Here is a 16,871-nt window from a genome sequence, read left to right as displayed (position 1 = left end):
TAGGTTACACAGATAATAACATATGTAGCTAAGCATACCTTATACAGTTGTATATGTATGTATAGTTACACAGTTAACCATATCCCAGAAGTATATATAGCTATATGTAGATATAGTGCTCTGCACAGAGCTATGCGTAGCTAGTTGTAGTTATATGGCTCTATACAATCATATTACTGTAGTTAACTACACCAGAGAAAGACACACAGAGGCAGATGTTGTGTGCTTCTGGCAAGTACAACATTTAAGTTCAGAGAAACAATTCATATAACAAGTAAAGGAGAGAAGAAAATTTACTCTTGTTCAAAGTTAACTTCCCCAAACACTAGAACTGTAGCACTGATCACAAATTAGCAGACATTAATACCACAAGACCTGCTATTTTTTGCTCTTGTTAACAGAAGTCTGTTTCCTTGAAACACCAGAAACAAACCAGCCCACCAGTTCACAGTTGTATCATTTCTTACAATCTACAGCTAACTTCAGGTATACTCTTACATTTTTAAGCAATGATTTCAAGATCCACTTTAGATGGTCTGACTCCAAACTTGATCTCTGCTCTTTAAGCAATTTGTTTAAAAATCTTAAGACATCCACTAAAAGCTTCTCATCCTCCACAGAAGCTGGAAGCACTTGCAGAAACCTTGAATGCAAACAAAAATATTTACTTTCATACATTAAAAGAGAGTTTAAGATCTCAGCCTAACAGGACTGAAGACACCTGCAAATATGATATTGTGTAGAGTAAATATACCTATTATATATATTTACACATAGCAAATATGGAATTATATTATTATATATATTCTATATATTAAATATATTTAAGTGCTTTTACAAAAATATTGCTTATATTGAATTATTATATACTATTATACATTTATTGTGTATTAATACAAAATTGTTATGTATATTTAAAACTGTGGTTTTACATATAGTAAACATGGAATTGCATATAGTAAAAGGCAGGAAAAAAATCTCAACAGGGTCACAAGACAGGAAAGAAAAAAGGTAATTAGCTATTAAATACTAGTAAATAATAGTAATAGCAAAGCCTACCCATGCTTTTTAAATAATCACAATTTTAAATACAGCATTCTTATTTTTTGCTGGTTTTGTATATGCAAATTACAGAATCACATTATCATAATCATTGAGGTTGGAAAGGACCTCTGGAGGTCAGCTGGTACAGTCACCCTGACCACGCAAGTATACCTGCAGCCAGTTGCTCAGGACTACGTCCATGTGGCTTTTGAATATCTCCAAGGATGGAGACACCAAAATTTCTCTGGGCAACCTGTGTCAGCGCTGGGTCACCTTCACAGTAAAAACGCCACTTCCTGATGTTCAGAGTGGACCTGTTTCAGTGTATGCCCATTGCCTCTGGTCCTGTCACTGGGCACCACTGGAAAGAGCCTGGCTCCATCTTCTTTATACCCTCCCTTCAGGTACTCATATAGATAAGATCTCCCTTCTGAGCCTTCTTTTCTCCAGACTAACTAGTCCCAGATGTCTTGGCCTTTCCTCATAGGGAAGATGCTCCCGTCTTCTATCATCTTGGTGGTGCTTCATTTGACTCTCTCCAGTATAGAATCATAGAATGGTTTGGGTTGGAAGGGACCTTAAAGATCATCTAGTTCCAAGGCCCCTGCCATGTGCAGGGACCCCCCTGCCATGTGCAGGGACACTTTCCATCCATCCAACCTGGCCCTGAACACTTCCAGTGAGGTGGCATCCCACTGCCTTGACTTGCTGGCAACAGTCCACCTAATGCAGTCCAGGATACCATTAGCCTTCTTTGCTGCAAAAGCATGTTGCTGGCTCATGCTCAGCTTGGTGTCCACCAGGACCCCCAAGGTCCTTTTCTGCAATGCTGCTTTCCAGTTGGGTGGCCCCCAGCATATATTGGTTGTTCCTCCCCAGGTGCAGGACTTTGCACTTTCCCTTGTTGAACTTCATGAGGTTTGTCAGCCCACTTCTTCAGCCTGTTGAGGTCCCTCTGGATGGCAGCACGACCCTGGCATATCAGCCACTCCTCTGAGTTTTGTCACATAAACAGAACTGCTGAGGGTGCATTCTGTCCCATCATCCCAATCATTAATGAAGATATTGAATAGGACTGGACCCCATATTGATCCCTAGGGTGCATTGTTAGTTACTGCCTTCCAACTGGACTTTGTGCCATTTATCACAACCCTCTGGGCCTGGCCCTTCAGCCAGTTTACCATCCACCTCACTGTCTACTCATCCCACTCGTACCTCATCACTTTCTCTACAAGGATCTTATAAGAGACATTGTCAAAAAGCCTTCCTGAAGTCAAAGTACACAATATCCACTGCTCTCCCCTCATCTACCAAGTCAGTCACTTCATTGTAGAAGGGTATCAGCAGGCTGGTCAAGGATGACTTCCCCTTGGTGAATCCATACAGACTACTCCTGATGACCTTCTCATCATTCATATGCATGGAAATGGTTTCTAGGATTGGCAGCATCATCACCTTCCCAGGGATCAAGGTGAGGTTGACTAGCCTGTAGCTCCCTGGGTCCTCCTTCCTGCCCTTCTTGCAGATAGGAATGACATTTGCTTTTCTCCCATTCTCAGGCACTTGTCCCAGTCACTTTGATTGATCAAAATTGACATGAAATTACATTAGCTAGGATACACTCATGGGTGTATCTTATCAGGGCTCATGGACTCCTGCATGTCCGGTTTGCTTACGTATTCCCTAAACTGATCCTCTTCCATCAACGATATGTCTGTCTTGCTCCAGACTTTCCCCCTGGTCTCGGATTCCTGAGCTGGTCTTGCTAGTAAAGATGGCACTCAGGACTTTATCCTTTTCATGTCCTGTGTCACTGTGGGCCCTGTCCCATTCATCAGCAAGCCCACATTTTCCCTAGCCTTCCTTTTGTCACCTATGTACTTATAGAAGCCCTTTTATAGCCTTTGATGTCCCTCACCAGATTCAATTCCAGGTGGGATTTTGGCTTTCTTAACTGCATCTCTGTAGGCTTGGGCTGTGTCTCTATATTCCTCCCAAGTTACTTGTTCCTATTTTCACCCTCTGTAGGCTTCCTTTTTGTGTTTGCGTTTTGCCAGGAGCTTCTTTTGCATCCATGCAGGCCCCCTGGCATTTTTGCCCGACTTCCTGCTCAATGGCATGGACCACTCTTGAGCTTGGAGGCAGCGATCATTGAATGTTAACCAGCTTTCTTGGGCCTCTCTTCTCTCCAGGGCCTGATCCCATCAGACACTAACAATGAGATCTTTGAAGAGGCCAAAGTTTGCTCTCCTGAAATCCAGCACTGTGATCTTACTTTTTGCCCTCCTTCCTCCTCTCAGGATCCTGAACTCTACCACCTCATGGTCACTACAGCCAAAGTTGCTTTAGACCTTCATATCCCTAATGAGCCCTTGCTTCTTTGTGAGCATGAGGTCCAGAAGACCACCCCTCCTTGTTGGCTCCTCTGTCACTTGGATCAGGAAGTTGTCACTGCTGATCTCCAGGAAACTCCTGGATTGATTGTGCCCTGCTGTGTTGTCCCTCCAGCAGATACATGAAACAACATAAATGTATGAGAATCAGAGGTGCGTGGACAATCAATTGCATAAATTTAAAATATGAAAAGTAGGAAATTTACAATTTAAGCATCATAATCTTTAATGGATTTCTGTCAATATGCTTACCTGTTTATTGCTTTTTGCCAAACAAAGTTCTTCAAAGTGGTTCCACAAGACCCAGAACTGGATTTTAATGCAAGTCTGTCATTCAGAATGTAAAAACTAAGCCTAGTGAGAGCAGCCCTAACATCCCTGTGGGATACTGCCTGAATGACTGAATTAAGACAATACTGCAATCCATACTTTGTGTGAGTTATTTTGAGTACGAGAATGTCTTCTGAGGATAGTTTTAGAGAGTCTAAAAATCTGAAAAAGCATAAGAGAAAAATTAGTAACACAGTATCTTTACAAACAATTTCAGTGACTGTTGACTCATTTCCCAGTTCAAATGAGAAGACGAAACATAAATTGCCTTAAGAATTTATTTTTGTTAACCAATGCTTTCTCCTCCTTCCCCCACACTCCAAAAAAACAAAAACAACAATAATAACAAATACCACCACCACATTTAAATCCTGAGCTGTTTGGGTTCTTTGGAAAAATGGTACTTCAAAAAAGTTACTTGAAAGGTGATATTCACATTATTTGTAATGAACTTTTCCTCCATGCTATTGTAAATGTTGGTCACTTGGACTATACTATTCTCCTTTTTTCTTTTTAAGGGATTGCTTTGGTTTTGCCTGAGGGAACTTAAAACAAAAATGATTTATCAAATCAATAACTGCAATTTCCAATGGCTTAGAACCACACTATTTACTAATAAAACTTGTAGTACCCCTTAAAGGACATAAGCAAAAACTAAAGAGTTGTCAAGAGGGACAGAGATATAGATACAAGCATTTCAGCCCTATTAAATCAAGAATCCTTTAAGACATTGAGTTCTGTATGCAAAATAGTCTCAAAGAGGGAAATGATGCTTAATCAACAGCTAACCAAAGGATGTAAAGGGAATTTTCTTCATTATCTACCATAATTCTTACTATTACCATTACAAAGAATAATTATTTGAAATTTAAATCCTCAAGGAAAGAAAGAAAAAAGAAAGTCATTCAACTATAAAGGGGAAAAAAGGCAGCTCCCTAAAAAACAAAGAATAACAGCCACAAAGCCCACTTAAAATTGTTTGAAATGAGTTTGATGGTCAATAAAAGTTGGATCAAGCTCTAGACTTCATGTATAAATGCAATTTAGGTAAAGCATTAGCTATGACAACATATCTACAGCCTCTTGGGATGTGATCCTTTGTATTTAAAAGGACAGCATTTTTAAGCCAGTAACAACTTGAACTGCTGTTTGAAGTTGAAAACCTATTTAAACTTGATGGAACACTAATTTAATTAAAATATGTTGGGATTTAAAATCAAGATAAAATGGCTCACGTTTCTGCTTCCTTCTCATAATTTATCAGTTGCAATAAGTTTCCAATCCCATGGTACCACGACAGATTCCAAGCCATCTTAAGCATATCTGACACAGGTTTCATAGCCAAGCACTCAGAAGACAAAGGTACTACAATAGTATTAGGACTAACTACGTGATAAGCACTGATCCTGACTGGGAGATGATACCTAGAAAAAAAAAAAAATTTAAAAAAGTGGTTGGTGGGGGTGGTTTTTTTTGTTTTTTAAAAAAACCCCAACCATCCACACATACCTTCTAACAACAGCAACAGGTAAACTGAAGGTAGGTAGGCCAGTATCATTACTGGTTATGTCATCAGCCCTGCAAGACATTAAGTTCTCTATTTTAAGCTTCAATTTTCTACTAATGCTGCACTTATTATTTCTTTATTATTCAGATATAGCTGTACTTTTTCCTCCAGCTAGCTCTTTAATAACCCATTGATAATTTATATTAATAAACATGGTTATGAAATATTAAACATGATTATGCAATATTAAGATAGTTCTTAAATCACACAGATACAGAATACTTGTTGCAGATCTACTGCACATAAAAATGAAATTAAAAAGCATACCAAAGCATATGCTTGTTTCCTTTTTTCTATTAGAGAAAAAAATATGCATAATTCTTTCCTATCTTTCATGTGTGTGAATTCTAAAAGCTTTTTTTTTTCTTAAGCATATGTAAATTTAAAACAAAATATCATAAGCTGAGGTCTGTTGGTTTAAGGACAACTGCTACAGTTAAAAGACAAAGTAAATAGAAGAATTCTAATTAAGTTAAAAAACCACACCTACAGCTAGCTGTTTGATTTGTGTAGTTTCCATTTATGGAAAAGATGGATTACAGACCAGTTAGGGTTTTTGAAAATTAAGCTTAAAATTAACACTGAGGTACAAAGTATTTCTACTGGAAAAATATGCCATGTAGACCTATACAGCATACAACCCAAGTACTGAAACAATTTATTTGGCCTACAAATACACAATTTTGGATATGCCAAACTTTGGGGCATAATTTGTTTGGATATATATAAAAACTTATTTTCATGAAAACCTTAAGTTTCGACTAGAGACTATACCATTAAATAACTGTTTTTTCATACCACGTTTCTGTTCTTGCTACTTCATCAAATAACAGAAGACAAAGCAATACTGTAGTTTCAGTTAAAACAGCACGATCATTTTGGAATATCAGGGAAACTGAATAAAATAAAGATATTTAAAAATGTGTTAGGAAAACATTGACATTTAATAATACATAATATGCTGCTTAAAAAAAAAAAAATATTTCCACAGTCATTTTGTCAACATCTTCAACAGATGCCACACTATGGGTAATACTAGCACACAATGATTTATCTTTTAAATATTAGAGACTTTGAAGTGATGCAAGCTTCTTAAGAAGGCTTTTGGTTAAACATCTAACCATATTTCACACATTTTCTTTCCACACATGTATTACAGTCAAAATAGAATCTTTACCTCTAAATAGCAAAAGCAGTAAAGATGATTGCTGTGCTAGGGACAGACGAACAACTGGATCAGCATATACAAGTTTGCGTAAGAGTGTTAGACATGGTAACACTATGGATTCCATAAGCTGAAGGAACAGAGAAAAAAAAATAAATACAGATAACAATTAGGTAAATCTATTAGGAGATGCTTAATAAAAACTGTCATGCTATGAAGCAATACATTCCACTTTCGTAGTAGAGAAACCTAGAACTTTCTTAGACAAGCACATTTCATCCAGATAACTGCATACTCATTAGAAAATATTTATTCACTTCTGGTTTTATTTTATTAGTAATTCATGGTTATTTGATTGGTCTCTGGCATCATAACACAATTATAACATTTGCTTTCAAAATATGCATTTTTAAGAAGCATATACGTGAACTGAAGGTTTTCCAAAAAACCCCAGATATATACAACCATATAAGTTTATTCATTTTTTTTTAAATCCAAATAGCTTATTCTATCACATTCATTTTCTGGGTCCCAACCTTTCAGATCAGGAAACCTAAGAAGGGCAAGCAGTTTGCTAAAAGTTTGCTAAAAGGGCCAAAAATATGACCCAAGTCACTGCTCTTAAGATTGAGAAGACTGTGTCTATCACAGTACCATTACTTTGCTTGTGTGAGGTTCTGCCTTTAAATTTTGTTTTGTAAACTACATCACCAAACACAGTTCAGTTTAATACTGAATAAACAAAAGCTCTTCTTATTTAGTACGGAAATGGTGTTTTTCCCATCTACTACTTCCTTTATCCTTTTCTTGGTAGCCACTTTTCTAAGAACATTTGAGGGGAGAACCAGAATCTGGGCTAGATTCCCTCAGGATAGTGTCCTAATGACCTACATGGTCTTTCTCTGACCTAATGAAACCAGCACTATTTTGTGATTAGACTAAGCTATATCAAACAAGAGGTAAGCAGTGCTCCTACTTAATTTATTTTCTCTTCTGGTAGATAGCTCATTTTCTTGGGAAGTAGTCTGAACTGTCAGAGCTTGAGGGAGCTAAGGATGGGACCTCCTCTGGTTGTACTCAAGAGACAGGAGTAAGACTGCTTAGTTATTTTGCAGAGGAAACATTTTACAGAGCAGAGCATTTGGGATCCAAAACTTCTATCAACACAGAGCTGACAAATTTCTGAATGCTAGCACTTGAAGAAGTGGAATTTCATATACAGCTGTCGGCTTATGCTCTCCTGATGACTTGATCTAAACCATTCATCATTCAACATGTGCCATTTTAGATTTTTCCTCTAAAATACTCTGCATCTTTCATCCTGCTCAGTATAAACACCCTACGTTCCACAAGCCACATATGCAAAAGAAAAGTATCACAGCCCCTCAAGAGTTGTTGCCTGTGCCCTTCTTGGATTAAATTAAAGTTTATAAAGGGTTAAAAACATTATTTTGAAGTTTTTCCTATTTGGCTATGAAGGATCTGTCTAAGGCAATATACTTCCCATGCTTGTACTTCTGCATTATTAAATAATTATGCTAATATCTACCTACTATCCAAAACAAAACAATAGTTGTATTACTCTGTATCTCTAAAAAAGGTAAGATAATAAAAACCTGACATCAAAAAACATACAGTGAAAAACCCTGAAGAACCCAATATTTCAATTTCTCCAACCGGGTTTCAATGATTAACAAAAGTACTCATATTCAAGCTATCATAAACTGGACTAGAGACTCCTTAATGCTACAGGAATAAAATCATCCTGGATACTGATAATCTGGAAAAAAACCCTACCACTGCCAAAGAAGAATGTAACTTCTATTAGTTTGACAAATAAGAGAAATTCCACTAAGTACCAAGCAGTTGTTTTCTCTTATACGTTTTTGGGAAAGAAGTCATTACTATATAAGAATTCTCATGGTTTCTTAAAATAACTCAAGGTTTGGACTGGTGGACTGCTATAACAATAGCATGCAAGCAAACTAAGAAATATGCAGAAAGTTTATCCAGTGAAGTGATGCTGACCAACTTACAGCCTAAATAAGCTTGCATAAACTTATTTCAAATAATGGATTTCAGAAAAATTCGAGCATCAGATTAGACATATTACAAAAACAGAAAGCTTGGTCATCTACAACAAATATACACTCAACTTTAAATGTGCTCTTATCTCCTGACACCATCCTTGGTGAGATTGGTCAGAAAATTACTTATACCTTAAACTCAATCTGACTTGTAGATTCCCATTTACAATAACATCTTATTTTTAATTATAATTTGCTTCAGAACTGAAGTTTAGAGACTATGATACACAGCATAACAATCTTTTTTTTATAAGGTCAAAAATTTTTTTTTTTGGTTTTCAAAACCTTCTTCTTCCCTGGAAGGAAAGTTCTGGTATATTTCAGAACCACACCAAACACAGATAATTCTCCAGTTAACTATTCTCATAGGTAGGCAAATCAATCTTCTTTCATTAAGAGAATCTTAGCATTATCAAAAATATCATGAATAAAATACATATTGGAGTTACAGTTGTTACTAAATATTTGTATTCTGTGCAATATTAATGCACAAAGATTAGTCTTTTAAGTGCAGAAAAAGGCAAATTGTACTACTGGCATGCTGTGCAATGGTTGCAGGAGACCTTCTAACAATAGCTTTACCTTGCCATCCACATGTATGCACTCATTAAGGTAAGACAAAACCTTTTCTATCATGCCCAAGTTTTTCACAATGCTATGCATTTTGGTATCTGTAATTAAAAAAAAAAAAATAGTAAGAATCACTGGTTCTGCATCAATTTAATATTAAACTTCTTTCTGCAAGATGACAAACTCTGGCTGTTGAGAACAGGTTTCCACAATTGCCAATCCACAGAACAAGCACAGCTCCAGCTCTACCAAGGCAAGCATCTTCAAAGTCTTGTTATCTGACTATAGTAGCCTCTTGAACACCAGACTCTTAAATATCTTATATAACTTCCAATGAGATCTTATGTTCCACAGTTACAGTGATCCCCAGTGCAACTCAATTTCAGTGAAACTAGAATGTCACTTGTAATATTTTAAAAGTTTTCAACAGTTTAATATGGAACTAAAAACAGTATTTACTCAATCACCATGAGAGTATTTTTCACTGATATCCTTCAGAGCACCTGGTTTAAGAATATTCAATAACAAAAAAGCTATGTCATTTGGGTTGGTTGGGTTTGTGGTTTTTTTTTTAAATAATTATAAAAGTGATCTTTCATAGGAAATTTATCCTGATAAGGCTGTGCTTTTTCCTTTACAATTTCATCCTATGATACAATTCATATTATCTTTTGACATCTGAAAACTTTGGCTGTCATAACTAAATGTATTTTACAAGACAAAGTAGAAATTTAATCATTTTTGAGATCATTTTTCTGATAAGAAAAATGTTAATTTTAATATTATCTAAGACTTCACCTTCCCATGATGAAAAAATTATGTTCTATCATTAGGATTTGAGTTCCTTGAAGAAAACATACTTGAATCAGAGCTTGAGTAAGTAGAGTACAAACACCCAGGTTTGAAACTCTACAATTATGAGCCTGCACCGAGTCAAATAATGCTCTATGCAAGATTGCTTACTTGCATCTTAATCAGATCTTCTTTACCAGAATTCATAATTTTTCCCCATGTGAGCAATACAATTATAAGAAAACAGCTGTGATGCAAATTTATGATTAGTCACTTAAAACATAGAGTAAAAGGAGGAACACTTTCCTTGCAAACACATTAGATGAAATGCCACAGGGAGTCTGCCTCTTCATATTGAAAGAGGGTATAATCATTAAAGCTTAGCTTGAGTTTACTGAACCCTCATTCACACAAATGACGTTTCAATCCATTTGAACTGTAGTTACTACTTAGGATAACTCAAAATGGAGGAAGAAACTCAGAATGATAAAAGAACCCCTTTAGCTAGCCTGGGTAATCTAAGAATTAACTTTCTTAGTTAAAATACACCACCACCAAAAACATATACGTATTTTATATTGACCATTGCCTCACTCACTCAAGACTGAGCATCTGAGTTAGCAATAGAAAAAAATTTGAAGCACCATTAGTTCCAAGACAGATCAACAAACCAATGAACATTAAAAAGGAAAAGCAGAAAGAAAGCTCTTGCAGAGCTTACAGAATTCACCTTACTCCTCTATTACCCAAGGAAGCTGTTTTTAACCATTAAGACCACTATTTCTTATTTTTCAGGGCAACAAATAAAAATTAGTTATTTGTTGAATTGGTAGATCATCCACAATAGTGTTAAAATTCTGGTCCAACAATACATGTAGAAATTATGAAGAGTACCCTTAGCACAAACATACAGAAAACCTAGCAAAACTGCAAACTTACACAATGATCAACACATGAACACATGTTGTCTGAAGAATTTTACCTTCTAAAATGATAGTTAGCTGCTCAGCTGCAGACTTCCGTAAAATTAGGTCAACAGCATCAGAAGTCAAGATGCCATACAGCTTTTCAACAGTTTCTGCCTAAAAGTAAAACTACATTAGATTTACATCCAAGTATGCTATTATGAAAGAAGGTAACCAGCCAAACTTTCTAACAAAAAGTAGAAAATAAAAAGATCTAAATTCCTTATCAGAATTTATTTGATTAGATTCCACATGCATGTAATAAGGATTAGGCTATAATCTTTCTGAAACAAATCTCTAATACCACCCCTGTGGAATAAAACAAGACAATAGTTTCTAGCGCACAACAGATGCAGATTTCTAACAAATTATGCTTAATATATGTAGGACTACAAAAAGCTCAACATGACACAGAAATGATGGAATATGCTTCTAAGTCTGTGAAGGGGACTGACTATTTAATGGTAAGAGGGTTAGAGAAATTTAAATAATCCTACATATCCACACAATTTTCAAGTCCTAACTTTTTGAAGGATGTATGGGAAGAGTATAAATCAAGGACACAATGAGCAGTCAGAGTAGTTTTTTCACAGGGCAAGCATCTTAGCATTTGTTTAACATGTGGCTAATCTGAAAGTGTTGAGGTTAAAGAAGGAAGGAGAATGGAAGGGAGATAGTAAAAAAAACTAAAACAAAAAAAAGGATATAAGTTTTCCCATAGGTCAAATACTTGTGATTTGTTTTTCACTTTACAGAAGCAGCAATATTAAGAAAACAGACATAAATTTGTAATCTGTTTTAGAATACTTCATATTAAAAATTATTTGTGCCTGTTTCAGTAAAAACTGATTTTGTGGGGAAAAAGAGTGTTATGAGAAAAAAAATCAGACTCTATCAGTGCACAACAAAATTATTGTAAACAGAGCACGCCTACGTTCTCTGTACCCAAGTCTTGCCAATAACTTATCAAAAAAAAGGGAAAAAAAAGGAAGAATTTTTTCTTATTGTTGCGTATGTTAGCATAAAAGCTACTGTTTAAGTTCACATGGAAAGAATATATCAATGGCTTTCTTTTTATGAAGCAAGCCAATTTGTATGAAGTATTTCAACATTCAGAAAGTGGTAACTTCAATGAATGGACCGGTAGAAGACCTGATCGATGACACACTGTTTAGACAGAGTTTACTCACCTTAAATATCGACTCCGTTTTATCATCCAATTTTAGCTCAATAGCTCTTTCTATAATAAATAAGTTTGAAATGCTGGAAAGCATACTACCATGCAGATGTGGGCGTTTCAGGTTTGCCCCTTCTTCATTCAAAAGATGGAATGTTAAATGTTTAAGTGCTATAGAACGAACCCTAAAGGAGTAAACAAATATATAAAGTCCTTATATTGGAAAACTTTAGCTGTATAGTTAAGAATTAATCAGTTTTCAAAATTAATGGGCGGATACTTACTCAACTCACTATTGATTAATCTACCTTTCAAATCAACCCACTCCATAATAATCAGTTTGGTTTTTAGAGAAGACATTGTTATCATCAAAATTAGAAGATGTGCTGAAATGCTTTCCCCAGGGCATTACTTACAACTGCTTTTTTGAGAAGAGAAGACGCAGAGCAGCCCGTAGTCTAGTAGTTCTAGGGAGAATACCCTCTCCTTTGTTAGAGGTTGTTTCACTCAAAGTGAGGATACGGTTACCTAGCGTATCTTTTGTGTCAGCATAACCCTAAACCAACCAAACAAAAATTTCCAAAATTAAAAAAATCCGCTTACTAATTTAGCAAATTAGACAAGGTAATCCCCTTTTAGAGGCTAAGGGAGGGTGGTGAAGGAGTAATACCTGAAAAAAAAAATAATCACTAACTTTTAAGAAAGCATTCTATTTCTGCAGTTTAATATTCCTCCAGAAAAACAATTTTAAAAAATAACAAACTATCCCATATACAAATCAAAATAAAGATTTTTGACCTGAAGCTTTACCCTTCAATCTGTTAACATGATGCTGCTCTGTAAGGTCAGTTTCCATTTCAATAACTAAAATTCAGTCCCTACAAGAAAATTACTTCAAAACATTAAAACCTATCTATTTTCAGGTATTTTGTCAAAGCATTTTCACACAAACAAGACAAACCAGAATCAGTTACGTCAAGTAATGATACTGCAAACATTTACACTGTCAAATACAATGCATTTTATATGCTTCAGGTAAATAAAGGCCTCTGGTATGCTCTGCTCAAGTATCTATTGTACATAGCCACTATAGCCACTCTAGAACAGAGGAAAATTTTACTCACAAAAATGAAAGCAGGGATAAGTTCTTTCTCACATGCTTAGTCTACAGCTTATATTAAACCCCCACCTATTTAATCTTGAATATCAATGGAAGATATGTACGTGGATAACACAGAAAACCTGACATTACTGGGTGAGAAAGTTCTGAAGTAACCTTCCTCCCACCACTTTAAAGTTCTCAGTGTATTTCCTCTGCATATATTTTTCTGTCTGGGCCTTCTATTTCATGGCCCATCTTATTTGCAATTTCTCCCCATTTTTGCCTTGATTTCTGTGCAGTTTATGTAAGAGTTTAGGTTATATGAGCAGTTTTTTCAACTTATGGTAATACTGAGGTGCAGGCAACAAATGAATATATAGCAATGATGCAAGTAAGTAGGTATAATTATCAAGAGTGATATTTTTTGAAAAAACAAAGACAAAAAAGTGTACTTGGATGCATTAACTAATAAATAAAAGACAGAAATAGGGCAAAACAGATACCAGGAAAAACAGACACCAGATAGGTGCAGCAAAATATCTAATCTGGAAAACTATAGGCAGATCACAGAAGGGAAATTTCTAGCACTAGAGAAAAAACAATAAAGGATGGAGCAATTAGGCTGAAAATGAGACCGAGAAAGGCAAAAGTTCCCATAAGATCAAGACAAGAGTAAAAATAATGAAAAGAAAGTCTGCACATTGCTACAGATATAAAGACTAAGGTCTAAGGATGCTACTGACTGTTGATACTTCTATAATACTGGAAACAAAGAAACCAAAAACCAAATATCAAAATATACAGAAAACACAGCTTACACCTATTGATATTCAGTAAGCGCCTGCCTGATCAGAAAACTACATAATTATCACAGAGGCGTTACAATTTTCAAATTTGATATATGGAGGACATTCTAACAATTATTAACTAAAAGCGTGAAATGTTTTAATCTATACCTGGATTATCCACTCTTATCTTCAAACCATTTAAGTCCCAATCAGTATGTGCTGATTTCTACTACAGTACAAAGTTTCACATTCTAGTCATACCAAGCTAAAATTTGTCTACAAATTCAGAGCAGTAAGTTGGACTGGCATTAGGACACCTATAAAACATTGACATCTGATAACACAACTCTGTAGATATACTACTGTTAATCTATTTTCCATCTGCTACTTAGGTCAATATTCTGTTTGCTGTTTAACATGATAGTGTTGCTGTTTACATGATTTCATACATCAAATTCAGATTAAAGCATTTAGAAGTACCTGTAAGACAGGAATGATGGGATAGAGGGCCTCAATAAACTTATTCCAAGTCAATACTGCCATTACTAATTGTCCCTGCAATAGATGCATCAGAATGGCCTTGGCTGTAGAGTTCACCTGCTCAATAAAAAATAAAAAAACCACTAATGTAACCGCTGATGTGTCTAGCTCAGCTTATCAGTGTTGTAATTGGAAATTATACAACATCTCAAAGAGAAGAGATAAAATATTGTCACTGCAGAATTTTTAAAATTGTCCGTCACACTAAACACTGTTACTAGAAAAGCCTCTCAGAGAAAACACACAAATAGTTCTACCTAAATAGCACCCAAGCATGTTCCCCTTAGAACTCTGGTTTGCCTTTTCTGAAATAAAATAAATAATTATTTCAACTTATACACCTATTGGTCCCTCTATCCTGCAGGTGAAACAAATTCTGTTTCTTTTCTTTACTGATCCTACATTTCCAGGGCATTTCATTCCCAGTGTTTCTAAAGATCCAGGAAGAAAAGTGACAAAACCTGTTACATGGCCATTTCACTTTCTTGAGGCTAAGAGTCAAACTAAGAAGGTTACCAAATATTTGAAATTGTACACAAATTCATCTGAAGCTCTTTATCAAAACGTAAAAAAGATATGATACAGCATTTCTACTGTATTAATATATCCTGTATACAGCATGTAATGTATACTATATGCAATATTAAAGTATTTACAAGCTAATTTTATTACCATAATGGGAAGAGAGGGAAAAAAAATGCTTCTCAGAACTCCCTCTTCCTTACATAGTGTAAAAATACCTACCTTTAGCAGCTAAAACCCTGTATTTTATGCCAGAGCTAAAAATCCTCTCACCGCAGGCAACAAGAATGGCCTTTAATAATACCACTCTAGCCTATCTTTAAGGGACTGGATTTGTAAAAATCACATGGCAAATATTAAGCCCAACCTTGGAATACAAGGTTCTTCTCAATTTCTTCTCACTGTCACATGCCTGAAAGATTAAACTGATGCTTTATGAAAACTTAAGTAGCAGATATAAATCCAAAAAGTAAAAATAAAAATATGCTTTGATATGATCATTCTATTTTTTTTGAATAATAAGAAGAATTCATAATTAGGTGAAGAGAACAAGATGAGATAATTTTGTGAATATGCATTCTCTGTCTCAATGATCTTTTAAAATTCAATATCAGTTGAAACTTATTTGTTATGCTTGACCAATCACTAAAAGAGAAAACTAGCCGTGTTTTTGGCAAGACATCCAAGGGAGTAGTCAAACAAAATAAATGCTTTCCTTGGAAATTGCATAGAAAGTACAAATACATAGCACATTATCAAAGATATTTTACTTCTTTTAAAATTCTAACATCCAAAAAATCACTTCTAAATGGAATTGTGCACAGTGCTGTGCTAAAAAAAAAAAAAAAACAACAAAACTTGTTTCAGAAGACAAGCTAAAAAAAATAAATAAAAATTTGTTAGTCAATCTTCTTTCCCCTCTGACTGCAGGGACCTTACAGATCAGCTATAAAGTAGTTACAAATAACCTAAGTAATTTCTTCCCCCTCTCAGAACTCCCTATTTAGCTTCATACATAAACTAGGAAATAATGGATATATGTTAAGCATTCATGCATATAAATGAACCCAAAGGAAACTTGGTCCTATTCTATAATACTATAAAACACTTCTATGAGACTCAGCTAATTAAATTTAAACACAGATGTGTTTGTAGTGATGAAATACATTTTTACAGCAAAGACATTTCAGATTTAAATTGTCTTTTTGCTGTTCAACCAATGCACACATTTCAGAGCTCATCCCACCTTTACAGAGACTTAAAACTTCATGTTTTCCATAAATGTAAAGCATCATACACACTATTTTATCATATGCACATTTTATTAGGGCTGAATATATTACAGAAAAAGAGTAAAAAATATAGCTTATTTCATTTTTCATTGGTCTTTATTACATTTAATAGCATCCTATGCTTAGAACATTATTTTGTCTCTGAATTCATCATTAAAAAAATCTTTCCATTTACTACAACTTCACTGTTTGAGTAGCTTTTCTATATACAAGAAACCTTATGTAGTCAAAACTTCAGGTAAGTCTCAGACCCCCATGAAGAATATCAACACCACTCTGTATGCACATCAACTTATAAAAATAGCTACTAAACACAGTACCTCATTCTTATCTTCCTGAAGTCCAAACGTACAGATTTCATATAAAACTTTTGGATGAAGAAGAAAATGTACTCCATGGCAGACTGAAGACACAGGCTTGGCAATATTATGAATACCTAAACAGTCCTTCAGTAAAAATAAAGTTGGTTAGTTTTAAAATTTAAGACAGTCCCTACTACTATATCTTGTTTTACAGACTGCCTGAAGTTGTCATGCA

General features: G+C 35.1%; 1 protein-coding gene across 1 annotated transcript in view; it reads right to left on the bottom strand.

The window, feature by feature from the left end:
* RTTN (rotatin) overlaps nucleotides 1-16,871 on the bottom strand; it is an 88,431-nt gene that overhangs the window by 47,823 nt on the left and 23,737 nt on the right. Inside the window, exons 15-26 of the mRNA XM_074877410.1 lie at nucleotides 16,655-16,780; nucleotides 14,461-14,577; nucleotides 12,507-12,646; nucleotides 12,104-12,275; nucleotides 10,931-11,030; nucleotides 9,169-9,257; nucleotides 6,512-6,629; nucleotides 6,133-6,229; nucleotides 5,277-5,345; nucleotides 5,003-5,191; nucleotides 3,690-3,929; nucleotides 499-643 (exon numbers count right to left, since the gene is read on the bottom strand). Of these exons, the coding sequence (XP_074733511.1) occupies nucleotides 499-643; nucleotides 3,690-3,929; nucleotides 5,003-5,191; nucleotides 5,277-5,345; nucleotides 6,133-6,229; nucleotides 6,512-6,629; nucleotides 9,169-9,257; nucleotides 10,931-11,030; nucleotides 12,104-12,275; nucleotides 12,507-12,646; nucleotides 14,461-14,577; nucleotides 16,655-16,780 (1,602 nt within the window). The remainder of the gene's footprint in view (nucleotides 1-498; nucleotides 644-3,689; nucleotides 3,930-5,002; nucleotides 5,192-5,276; nucleotides 5,346-6,132; nucleotides 6,230-6,511; nucleotides 6,630-9,168; nucleotides 9,258-10,930; nucleotides 11,031-12,103; nucleotides 12,276-12,506; nucleotides 12,647-14,460; nucleotides 14,578-16,654; nucleotides 16,781-16,871) is intronic.

This window comes from Strix uralensis, chromosome 1, assembly GCF_047716275.1.
Source record: "Strix uralensis isolate ZFMK-TIS-50842 chromosome 1, bStrUra1, whole genome shotgun sequence".
Taxonomy (NCBI): domain Eukaryota; kingdom Metazoa; phylum Chordata; class Aves; order Strigiformes; family Strigidae; genus Strix; species Strix uralensis.
This window is presented reverse-complemented; position numbering and strand designations above follow the sequence as displayed.